Source organism: Sander vitreus, chromosome 20 (assembly GCF_031162955.1).
Source record: "Sander vitreus isolate 19-12246 chromosome 20, sanVit1, whole genome shotgun sequence".
Taxonomy (NCBI): domain Eukaryota; kingdom Metazoa; phylum Chordata; class Actinopteri; order Perciformes; family Percidae; genus Sander; species Sander vitreus.
Genome location: NC_135874.1, coordinates 17,091,418 through 17,103,674, shown reverse-complemented (window position 1 = coordinate 17,103,674; position 12,257 = coordinate 17,091,418). Strand labels below are relative to the sequence as shown.

Genomic DNA, 12,257 nt, shown 5'->3' with positions numbered 1-12,257 from the left:
TGTATTTGTTGTTCAGAGCACGTCAGAGCAAAAGACAAATTAAATCACCGGAGGGGCGGGCTTATCTAACGGATAATAACCAATCAGGGTGATTTTAGTTAGAACACTTTACATATTTACCAGTGAACATGGGAAACTGGTAAATATGTACTCCAGACATTATTGGTTGCTGCACTTACAGTAAATGTAGAAAAACAGTAGATTTCAGTTTGAACTGATGAATTCAGGCCTGGTAACGAAATATAATTATTTCTTTCTTTCTTTCTCAAAACGTTCCTTTCATATGTAAATGTGACATGACAGATATTTAATTTTTTTCTTTTCACAACCTTTTTTTTTTTTTTTTCACATCATGGTCAAAGGCATACTATTGTTGCTACTGTTTTAGTTTTTCAGTTTGTGTCAGTCAGTGAAAGTCCAGCAGGTAATCACTCTACCTATAAATAGCTGGGACTGTTATATATGTGCTCTCATTGAGCTCATTACGTGTCTGTGTTCTGCTCAGGTCTGTCTAGCACAGGCTGATCACTTATGAATGACTGTTTGAGATCATTTGTCCCCCGCCTGTCACTTACTGTGCATTATATTTGATCAGCTAAGTTGTGAAAGAAACTCTTTTCTTTCAACTTCACACAAATCTTACTGTCCCCAAGTGGTAGCAACACGACAAGACATTTCTGCATTCAATCTGATGCCCTATTATTAGCTGCAGGAGTTGAAGTGAATAAAATGTAAGATGGTCATATTGACAGTGGAATTTGCTGGTGTCTGCTGGGTTGTTATGGTTCTTTGCCTCATTGGGCCTTGGCAGTGACTGGGCTGTGGGGCCCCTGTTTGCTGTGCTCAGTAGTGAAAGGGCATATGCAGATTTCCTTATTGACACATGTGCAAGCATATGCCATGTTTTGTTGAGTTTCTCACATCTCACTCCATCCCCTCCCCCTTTCAGCTCGCAGCCATAAGAGATAGCTTATCACCAGAGATCATATCTAGTCTCTTTGTTCCTCGGTGATATCTAAAAATACAGTAGGAGTTCAAAGAAGCAGTTACGTACTGTAGAAGGACCAAACAGATTCTTTATTTTCACATACAGATGTTTTTTGATTGTTTTTTAAATGTCTTTTTGTTTGTGTATTTCCTTACATTGCTTCCAATTACATTAGTGTCCACTGAATGATTGCTAGCATGTCATGTTCTAGGAATCCACAAACAAACATCTGTGTTGTTGACTCCTCACTGTCTGTCTCAATGATCTCATTGTGTTTGAAAACGAAACACTGTGTCCCAGACAGTACAGAACATGGCGTATTATTTTTTTCAGTGATGATTTAGCAACATCATGGGAGCCATAAACTGTTCTCCCATATATCGTTTTATCATTGTTTCCAGGAAAAGGACAACCACTGGACACCATGCTTTAGTTATGTGATGACAGATTAGTGATCTGTCCATACCAGGAGACTTTCTGTCCATGTCTTTTTACAGTACATGATCTGTAAATGTGAGCTCTTGTTGTACTGTACATTCCTGTGCTGCTCTGTCTCACATCTCGAACCTTTGACCTAATTTTGGGCTGATTTCTAGGAAAGTAGAACTGAACTGAACACAGAACTGTGCAGCTTAAAATGTCTACTTGTTTATCCATGGATGAAAATACTTTTTTAAAAATCTGACATGTGGCATGTGCACATGTTATTGCAGCTTGATCAAAGTCCAGAAAGGGAAAGAAACCCTATCTGTACCAACCCACCTCCCCGCTCAACCCCTATCCACTCTGTACTGTAAGAGCATGCATGCAGTCTTCCATGGTCTGTGGTTTCTTCTATAGCTGACTGTGTGCACTCTTAATACACAGATGCCTACCAACTCCAGCACTACTTGACATTACTTACAAGCAGTGCATGATTTTTGCTTGATTTTTAGGATCACCGTTATATCAAATGCAAATATTCCAGATGTTTGCATGCATATTTGTTGTCACTGACAATTCCAGAATAGTAAAGTTGTATGTGTTTAAGGAACATTTGAAGGCACAACAGGAGTTTTTAAAGATCAACTCACCTCTGGCCTGGCAGAGATTAGGACCCTGGCAATCCTGGCATCATGAAAGAAAATGTTTTTATAGCCTGCTGGTTGTGAGAATGAACTCAAGAAATGCAAAGAACAGCCGCGACCTCCACAAAACATCCAGAGTAAACATTTTATAGAGTAAATGAATGTATACAATACAGTGTAATTGCACAAAAGATAGCAAAAGCTGCTCATTCTGTGCAGTTAACAAGTCTGGAAAAATGCAGCATTTCCTATGAGAGGCTCCAGCTGTACATTCCTTGGCCACGTGATGTGGGAGCATGAGGCATGCGATCAAGCATTCAACTGTAAACATAACTATAGGAGACTCGTGTGAGCATAAGCCACAGACAAACACTATTCACTTCATGCAGATTTCAGTGTTTTTATTAGAATACATTTAAAAAATATACAAAGTATACAACTGTTTCTGAGAGCCTTTTACAACAAAGGTGTAAGATATTTTGTATTCATCTCTTAGTGTGATGTTTTAACAGCACCACCTGAATCTGGAGTTTGTATACAGTATGTAATAAAGCCAACATCATTTAAAATTTACACAGTAGAAATGTGTCAAGTAAGAAGATCAAAAGGTCTCGTTGAGGTTATGTTAAGACCTAAACCTGTTAGCCACAGAAAATGTCACCGCTGTTATATTTTTTTTCAGGTAGTCATCTTTCAAGCACCCAATACCCTTAAACATGGGTTGCAGGACTTCATTTCCCTTTCACCTAGTATAAAAAACATTAACATTCTTATGATGTGGAGTGCCTTATGTAGTCTTTTATGAAGCACCCAGCAGAAGGGACTTTTGGTCTGGGGGTTTGATCCCTCCACAATGGTGGAAAATGTTCAGAACAGCTGCCTCAATAGAGAAGAGGTGCTCGTCCTCTACTTCGGGACAGTAGAGCCTCATGAACTATGCCAGGCGGACCAGGTATTCAATATTGTGGCCCGTGTTGCCTCTACAGATGGCAATCTGGGCGGCGATATCCTCGTCAGAGGCCGGCCCGAGGTAGATGGGGTTGTCAGAAGTAGCGATGTAGACGAGGGCCAACAGAGCACCCTCACCCTTCTCCTTAGGGATGAACTCCACCATCTCTGTTATGTAACCCCCCAACACAACCTCTCTCATGTTCAGGTACTGAAGGGACTCTTCAATCTGGGAGTTAGTCACCTCATAGGCTACTCCCATGTGCAAGCCTGCAGGAAAAACAAGTAGAGGAGGAATGTTAATGGTATAAATAATACAGTACACTATGTTATACATGTCAAGTACGACATATAAAAGACCTCATTTGACATATTCACAGCTGGAAAAGTACCTTTTTAGGTTATGGTTATGGGTTTACCCAGTATTTGTTTCACAGCATCACTGCATGTAATATTATATACAACTATATAAATATTGCATAGGTAGGTAGGTTGTAAGGTAGGTCTTTTTGTGTGGGTATTTAGCTGTTGTAAAATTGCACATTTGAAAACTGTCTCTACCAGCTCTTTGGGACAGTTGCTTATGTTCACTAATACTGATCGGGTTAAATGATATTTCTCACTTTTGTTATCAGTTGTCATAAAATGGTAATGGTAGGAATATAGAAAGTGGATTCACTACTGTGTGCTGTATATATGATCAAAATAAACTGGGCTCTTACCTCCTGATCCTCCACTAGTGTGGCCACTCTGCCTGGCTGTAGAAAGCAATGGGCAGTGAGGACATGACTACACAAAGTAATACATAATAAACAGAAAAAAACTAAAAAGCAACTCATCAGAAAATATGAGAGCAATTCAATAGAAAATGTATGTTAGAGGCTACGAATCTCACATTTTCCTTGTCCCCTCGATAAAAATCGTCTCCATGCCAGAAGCGCCTTTTGTATCCTTTAATGCAGCCAACTTTGCTCCTCTTGTATGCAAAATCAGGTTTCCACACTAAGGAGCCATATCCAAATATCCACACATATGAAAACACGACAGCAAATATGAAAACACTTCAACAAATCATAAAACACAACAGCAAATCGGAAAACACGACAGCAAATATGAAAACACAACGGCAAATTCGTGTTTTCCTATTTGCTGTCGTGTTTTCATATTTGCCGTTCTGTTTTCCTATTTGCCATTGTGTTTTATGATTTGCTGTTGCGTTTTTCTATTTGCTGTTGTGATTTGCACTTCAGGGCCACCGTAGCTCTGTCTAGCACAGGCTGATCACTTATGAATGACTGTTTGAGATCATTTGTCCCCCGCCTGTCACTTACTGTGCATTATATTTGATCAGCTAAGTTGTGAAAGAAACTCTTTTTTTCTTCCAACTTCACACAAATCTTACTGCCCTCAAGTGGTAGCAACACGACAAGACATTTCTGCATTCAATCTGATGCCCTATTATTAGCTGCAGGAGTTGAAGTGAATAAAATGTAAGATGGTCATATTGACAGTGGAATTTGCTGGTGTCTGCTGGGTTGTTATGGTTCTTTGCCTCATTGGGCCTTGGCAGTGACTGGGCTGTGGGGCCCCTGTTTGCTGTGCTCAGTAGTGAAAGGGCATATGCAGATTTCCTTATTGACACATGTGCAAGCATATGCCATGTTTTGTTGAGTTTCTCACATCTCACTCCATCCCCTCCCCCTTTCAGCTCGCAGCCATAAGAGATAGCTTATCACCAGAGATCATATCTAGTCTCTTTGTTCCTCGGTGATATCTAAAAATACAGTAAGAGTTCAAAGAAGCAGTTACGTACTGTAGAAGGACCAAACAGATTCTTTATTTTCACATACAGATGTTTTTTGTTTGTTTTTTAAATATGTCTTTTTGTTTGAGTATTTCCTTACATTGCTTCCAATTACACTAGTGTCCACTGAATGATTGCTAGCACATTGATTTCACATCACACTGACACAGATGACATGCACATACTGTAGACCTGGCATCATAGAAACTCTACCAGGCCAAATATGACTATCTATAGACAATGAAGCCACTTCCACACCGACTGACACACATAACGTTTCTAGATGATTCCGATATTTAGAGTAGGATCTCTATTTGACCACACATACACTCAACCATTGAAGACCAACAAACAAAAGGTGTAGCAGATATGTGTTCATTGTTTCTTTTTATAACAAAAAATAATACAAATAAAACACAACTTTAAAAATAAATTCACCTTTTCTGGGCAACAACTTAAAAACAGATGTACAATTCATACTTCTAATCTCAACATATAAATATACAGTATATACAAAATAATCTTATAAAACACAGAAAGAAAAAGATCAATGCTTCATATTTTTAAATTACTAATGAAATACTAATCTTACAAAATAACATTATTGGTTCAGTAATTTCCTTTGAAGGCGTCCTTGGTACGATAGTCAGTTCATGTATTTCTTTGTCTTCATTTAAGGGTGATCTTGCATAAGGTAAAACAAGGCCTTATCATGAGTTTTTATGCATGGCGCTATAGCATATTGCATCTTTTGATCTTTTATGTTCATTTTGCTGTGCAAAGGACTCAGAATAAGGCGGGGCACATGCTTTTAAACACATATATAAGGCTTTGTGATCTAGGCTGCATACATTCTTTAAATAAAAAGGATTTACAAAACTGATAACCCTAAATATCTTTCAAAAATGAACCGTTTTCAGTAGTTTATGACCCTTTCTGATTAAGCACAATGCTGATTTTTCTTTGCATAGTGCATTGCAGGCCACAAAAAAATGGAAAATACTGGCTCCTTCCACATGCTAGTTGGCAGTAAGTTGATTTGTTGATTGCTGATTACTGCAATAAAGTGGAGAGGAGTACATCAAGATAGTCCTCTAATCAACACGCAGGCATAAACATCTCGGCCTGTTGCCCTTGGATGAACTTGGACGGAGCAGACAAGCGCTTGTTTTCAAAAACATCAAAGGCTCATCCACAAGTCAGATTTGCTCATTATTTATAGTCTTTTCAGTCTTTACATTCTCACAAAGGTTAGTAGCTTCAGTTCTAATGAATATCGTAGATCTCACCGGCTCCATCCAGTTATCAAATGTATCAAGAGCAGCAACTTGCATTTAAATAAATCCCAGTCTCTCCACACTTGTAAACAGTCCACAAGAAATCCAATGTTGACAGTGAATAATATCTTCCATTTATTATACCTGAAAAAGAAGAAAAAAGCTCAATCACTACTTTAGCAGTAAATGTAACATCTAAAATAACAGAAAATAAAATGCTATTTCTGGTTAATAATAAAGGTCATGCTCTAAAGAAAAAGGAAAATATTTTCATTAGGAAAAAGAAAACGTACCTCAGTTGCAATGATGCATTCGTTTTTCTCCTCTGCTATTACAAAGACAGACTGGTACATTGAATTTCTGGAAGAACATATTGTTGATATTCTACACTCTGGTCTTTCACTGTGGAGTGAAGATGCATTGTGTTAGTTACTGAGCACAAAAAACAAAATATCTCACATTGACGTCAATGAACTGATCCTAGTTAACATATTCAAATCTTTCTGGTAAAAGTGACAGAAACATTAATCAACTGCTCATTCAACCCATTTATGTGCACGTACCTGTACATTCTACTCAAATGCTTTTTTTCGTCTATTGTCTTTTCACAGTTTTCATCTTTGTCCAAAAAAGACAGTTCATCATTGTACCCCATGGAGGTTTTATAGTCCAGGTGGTAGTGGTTGATGTGTTTGTGATTAGACTTTTCCCTGGGACAGTCCACCTCCAAATCCACCTTTTTATTGGTGTTCTTGAGTTCTAGAGTAGAGATGAGGTTCTCTTTCTGAAAGTCAACCTTGGAGAGGTTGTTCATGGTCTCTGAGTCCTGCTCCTTGCTTCTCTGCTTTTTGATGCGACGTATTACTACCACTACCATGCAGAAAAACACTACAACAGCCACCAGGCCTACTCCCAAGCAGATGGCTGCCAAGCTCAACGTGTCACTGGACTCCCAGCCTATGTTGGGGCTGGGGGTGTTGAGAAAAGCCACGTCGTCGGACTGGCACTGGGGGCCGCTGTAATGGGCAGGGCAGATGCAGGTGGGCTGGCCTTTGTCTCCAATGTTGCAGGTCCCACCGTTCATGCAGGGTTGAGAGGCACAGCGGTCTGTTAGCTTGTCACAGTGGCGGCCTGTGTACCCTGTGGGGCAGGTGCAGGTGTAGTCGTTGATGCGGTCTATGCAGGTGGAGCCGTTTGCACAAGGGTTCCTGGCACACTCGTTGATGTTGATCTCACAGCGCAGACCTGTGAAGCCTGAGCGACAACTGCACAGCCGGAGGTTACCGTGGATCACACAATGTCCACCTATGCAAAACAAAACAACATTATAGAAGCCTTCCTCATACTGCAATTCTATTTAACACAAACATACAGAAAGGGAAGAATCATTTTTCATGTAGAGACAGTGATGTATTACCATTGGTGCATTGCAGTGAGGTACATTTATCCACTTTCTTCTCACAGTTAAGTCCAGTGTAGCCTACTGGACACTCGCATATGTAAGTGTTTCCATTATCCCTCTCTCTGCAATTGCCACCATGAAAACAGGGTGTATCTGCGCAGGTCAGCATTCTGTGTTCACAGTGTGTCCCTTCAAACCCCCGTGGGCACACACACCTATAGCCATTCTCAGAGTCCTGCAGGGGGAGAAAGAAAGAAGGAAAGTTATCAAAAAGCTCCCTGTCAGATGTTTTCTTTATCATATCCTGTTCGCGACTGCCCCATTATCCTTAGTTTGAATTCTATTTACAGTGCAAACTCTGTGAACTGGGTCATCTACTGACTTGACAATCGATAGCATCCTCCTGGACTAGCAGATAGACTGAGGCAAAAACAAAAACAGGAAAGCCTGTGTTGTGGGAAAGGAGAGAGAGAAACTTCCGGACTCACCAGGCAGTGGCCTTCGTTACGACAGGGCTGGCTGTCACACTCCCTGACCTCCAAGTCACAGTTAACCCCGGTGAAGCCTGGCATGCAGGTGCATGTGTAACTGCCCTGGCCTGTGTTCATACACGTGGCCCCGTTGGCACAGGGTTTGTGATGGGTGCAGTAGTTCAGATCTGCAAACAAATGGGTGGGAAATGTTACTAATGGAACAAAAAGAGGCACCACATTTGAAGCAGCTTTCGTTTATTTACAGTACAAAGAGGTAGTTACACACCTTGGTCACAAAAGATGCCTCCCCAGCCTTCCTTGCAGGTGCACTTCCACGGCTCTATACAGGTACCATGTTTACAAGATGGATGGAGTTTACACACATCACAAAAGAGTCCCTGCCAGCCCTCTCTGCATCTGTTCACACATAAAACAGTATGTCATGATTGTTGGCTCATACGCATTTTACCCTCATAGGCCTGTTGCCCCTTTAGCACACTCATGACAGAGACAACACCTAATGAAAAAAAATACATATTTTACAAACTGTCATCTTTTTATCCACTATGTCATAATCCTAGAGATAATCCTAGGGATGATTTAAAACAGAAAGACAAAGAAATACAGCCTAAAATCAAATACAACGTTATCCTTTTGTTACATAATTAGGCACTAATATATTATTTATTGGTTTATCTGTTCTTAATGAAGTTGTTATTTCTGCAGTCATTGTAAATGTTTATTATTGTGTTTTAGTAGTTTGTGGATCCCTGGGTACCATTGAACAGAATTGAACATTTAATTAGAAAATTATGAAAAACCATAAGTAATTACTCACTTGCACTCTCCAGGTAATGTGCAGTTTGCATTTCTTTCGTTGCACCCTTCGAGACAGATTGCTGAGAAAAAAAAAAACAAGATATTTAGATATCTGATTTGGCTTTCATAACAAACTGTAAATAAGACTTTTATCACTGTTAATTTCTTTTTTCATCGCACAATAAAACCTGTTACCTGTCACCTCTGTGTATGTGACATTGATTTCGCATGGTTTGATGGTGTTTAACTGCTGGTTAGTGTGGAGCATATGCTTGTTCTCAAAAAAGCAGGACAGCTGCCCCATTGTTATCGGTAGGCAGCCCTGTTTGCAGCTGCTGCCCTACACCGCTTCAACAATAGAGCCCGCAATTTAGTGGCGCGTGGCGTGCGATAATGCCGCGATTAACCCCGGCGCGCGCTGCTGGGCGACCACCGCCGCCTGGATTAAACCGCACGCGCCCACAGAGAAAGCAAACCAAGTGTGTTCTCAGTCGTCAAATTTCACCTCTCCGATTGAGTTTGGCTGCCATCCAAAAATACACACCTGTGATCATGTAACAGGTAATTTAGACATCAAAGCTCTAAACAGGATTTATTCTGAAATGTATAATAGGCTATATGTCACTTTGCAGTGTAGCTTAACGTTTAAGGAAAAATTGGTGGAAGAATAAAACAAGGTACCCATAAATTGTAGGCCTACCTTTGTTTCTCGGATATTTGATGTTCTGTAAATTAAGTCACGGCCTATATACTTTTAGCTCCTTTATGGAGCAATGTGTACCCTCGCCTAAAACCTGCCTTGGGACTTTTTTATCACAAACAAAGGAAAGTGTCCATATGTGTCTTTACTCTTGCTTACGTTCTTGGCAGTATTCTCCCTTCCATCCCGGTAGACAGGCTAATTGCCCGTCAGGCTTGCAGGTGTAGTGGCCAAAATGGTCGTCTCTCGGAGAGCATATTTTGGAACAAGTGTCCCCGTAGTAATGTTCATTGCAGATGAACCGGTATGAGTACCTTAGCTCCGTCTGCGTCCCCCTCTGCACATCCGGGGACCACTCACGCCCTATTCCCAACTGTCTTTGGATGGCAAAAGAACTAATCAAGAATTCAGGGTTGGTGGTATCTGTGAGGAACAGAACATCAGACATATAAAGATTACTTTAAAGCAGAAACAGTTTGCAGTTCATGGTGTAGTTGATAAATCTAACAATTATTCCAGTGATTTGTGTATCAATGCACAATATGTACACTGAAATTTCCTCATCATCTCACATGTGACCATTATTCCTCGTTATGAAGGACCTAACAAAAAGGTGTAAAATACAGGAAAAGGTTGTCATGGGATTTTTTGGCAAAGTTTCATATTCTCACTCAAGCCTGTACACGTTCCCATGCATTCCAAAAATAAAACAAGGGAAGTGCAATTGTGTTGGAGAGATTTGATTGTGAAGAATTGTCGTGTGACTCATAAGGCATCCTAAAAAACACGGACCCATGACGCTTAAAATGCCAGATAGATTTGGCAGCACGTTCAGTGAGGGTTATTGATTAAATGTGCGATAGGTAATAAGTCATGTAGGCTATCCATGGCATGTCTCCCTCTAGTGGTGAACAGGCAGTGCACGTCTCCTCACCTTCAGGTCGGTCCGCTGCAGGAGAATACCGGGCTTCAATAACTAATGAGAAAGCACCCTGTGGGGACGAATGAGGAAATAGACGTCACCAAAAACATGAAAATATATAAAATGCATTTACATAGCTATTTTCTGTTTTGTTTCACTAACATACTGATGTAGTGGTTCTCAAAAACATTATACAATAGTTTTAGGTTTAGGTTTTAGGCTACATTTCATGTGAAATTTTCAAAATGTATGAGACTAAATGCTTTCTAATGCTCTATTCTTTCTTTACGCACAACGTGGACAACATATGGATGCAGCAAACCAGCAAACATCTGATCTACAATGTTTGTCTTTAAAAAACACATTTCTGTGTCTGCATTTAAAATGTATGTGATACCTAAAAGTAATAGTGCAGTACATCGTTTTGCGTTGATTTGATGTAGATAATAAAATGAGAAAATAGGCTATTAATGATTTGAAAGGTAATTTTGTCACTAAGAGGAAGTCTGTTTTTTTCTTTTAAATGAATTACTAAAAACTGTGAAAATTATATTAAATTTGGTGTGTACACATTAGTTTGGTTTCCGCGCCGCAGGACAGGTGCTCTTACCGGCCAGGTGAAGTTGAGCGGCAGACGCAGCCTGGCGTCCTGCTGGATGCTGAAGGAGTCGGTGCCCAGAACAGGTGTGGTGACTTTACCAAATATACAGTCTCCAGGAGACACCACCGTCTGGAAGTTCTTTAAACAAACCCTGAAATAAGTCCTGCAGCCAGTCATGCTGCAACTAAGTCCATTTGCCAGCAAACCTTTAGTATTCTGAAAGTGATGGAGATCTATCTCGAACACACCTGATCCCAGAACCTAAAAGGATACAAAAAGTAAGCACAACAAAATAATGCAACATTTGTTTCTTAAATAATTATTTCCTAATTTGCAAAGATACAAAAAACAGGTTACCTGAGTAAATAATGTTACAACTATTGCGAGGATAGAGGTGAACCAAACGGCCATCCTTTAGAGTTTGATGTGCGTATCCTTAAAAAATTAGTTTGTCCTCCAACAAAAACGCTCCTATTCCAAGTGGTGATGGCGAAAACGGAGTGATGACAAATAAAGTGATCAGAATAAATATAATCCTTCTTCCAAAGCCTGTAGGACAAGATCCAGCTCCACATCCGTATCCAGAAGAAGAAGCTGGAAAAGACCGAGTTATCCAGTGCTAGAGGTTAGACACATATCAGTAACGTCAATATCCACAAGTGAGTCTGTCTGCGGTCTTTATGTTGCCCATCCATCGTGCCGGTCAGATGTTGTTTGAGTTTGCTGTGCTGATGCGAGGCTTGTGTTGCCAACAGTGATGCGAGCATGTGGCGGAGCATCAGCGCATAGTGACTCCCAGTGAAGGATGTTTGACGTTCCTCCCAGTTTATATACCGCAGTGTGGTGCAATTACAGACACTGTCAGTCACTAAACACCGCCCACTCTGCTCTCCACCTTCTTTTTGCTCATCATCATTCGTTATAATTTCGGAGGAGATTGTCTTTGCTTCACCTGGTCCAGAATGAAATGCAATTGTTTTGCGCTTTGACGGCAGCTTGTTCTTCCATTAAAACCAACATTGCAAAAAACTAACTAAGGTAAAATAATTTATTGTAAAATCTACAGCAAGTCAACCAGGTTAGTAAATTCACCGTTGGCTACCAAAGACACAGGCTCCTTCAGTGAACTAGGAACATTTTCTTCAGGGATCACTGATTGTTTGTGCGTCTTTACACGCTTGGATGCCCTGAGTGCCTTTTACGCTTGTGACCTCGCAGCCTTCTCTCTTGTTTCTTGTGTTTATTTTAGATAGAAA

The 12,257-nt window shown here is 40.3% G+C and overlaps 1 protein-coding gene and 1 pseudogene across 2 annotated transcripts; both read right to left on the bottom strand.

Annotated features, from left to right (window-relative positions):
• Positions 1-2,441: 2,441 nt before the first annotated feature.
• LOC144535599 (glutathione-specific gamma-glutamylcyclotransferase 1-like) lies at positions 2,442-4,695 on the bottom strand (annotated as a pseudogene). Its single transcript, XR_013503677.1, has 4 exons — positions 4,691-4,695; positions 3,899-4,064; positions 3,726-3,761; positions 2,442-3,273 (listed from the first exon to the last, which is right to left on the bottom strand). The product of XR_013503677.1 is annotated as a glutathione-specific gamma-glutamylcyclotransferase 1-like (transcript).
• A 121-nt stretch (positions 4,696-4,816) lies between these two features.
• Positions 4,817-11,810, bottom strand: LOC144535170 (delta-like protein 4). The gene is made up of 11 exons (XM_078277484.1): positions 11,359-11,810; positions 11,011-11,262; positions 10,413-10,470; positions 9,638-9,901; positions 8,798-8,858; positions 8,246-8,376; positions 7,975-8,144; positions 7,502-7,721; positions 6,648-7,389; positions 6,378-6,486; positions 4,817-6,228 (listed from the first exon to the last, which is right to left on the bottom strand). Exons 1-11 carry the CDS (start codon positions 11,410-11,412, stop codon positions 6,223-6,225), a joined length of 2,067 nt encoding a protein of 688 aa, XP_078133610.1. The 5' UTR covers positions 11,413-11,810; the 3' UTR covers positions 4,817-6,222.
• Positions 11,811-12,257: the final 447 nt, after the last annotated feature.

Bases quoted from the DNA above. Each gene is read 5' to 3' on its own strand.
- LOC144535170 (XM_078277484.1), bottom strand. From the start codon at position 11,412: ATGGCCGTTTGGTTCACCTCTATCCTCGCAATAGTTGTAACATTATTT. The intron at 9,902-10,412 runs GTGAGGAGACGT...TGTTCCTCACAG, and splicing joins TGCAGCGGACCGACCTGAAG to ATACCACCAACCCTGAATTC. The intron at 7,390-7,501 runs GTAATACATCAC...TGTTTTGCATAG, and splicing joins CTCACTGCAATGCACCAATG to GTGGACATTGTGTGATCCAC.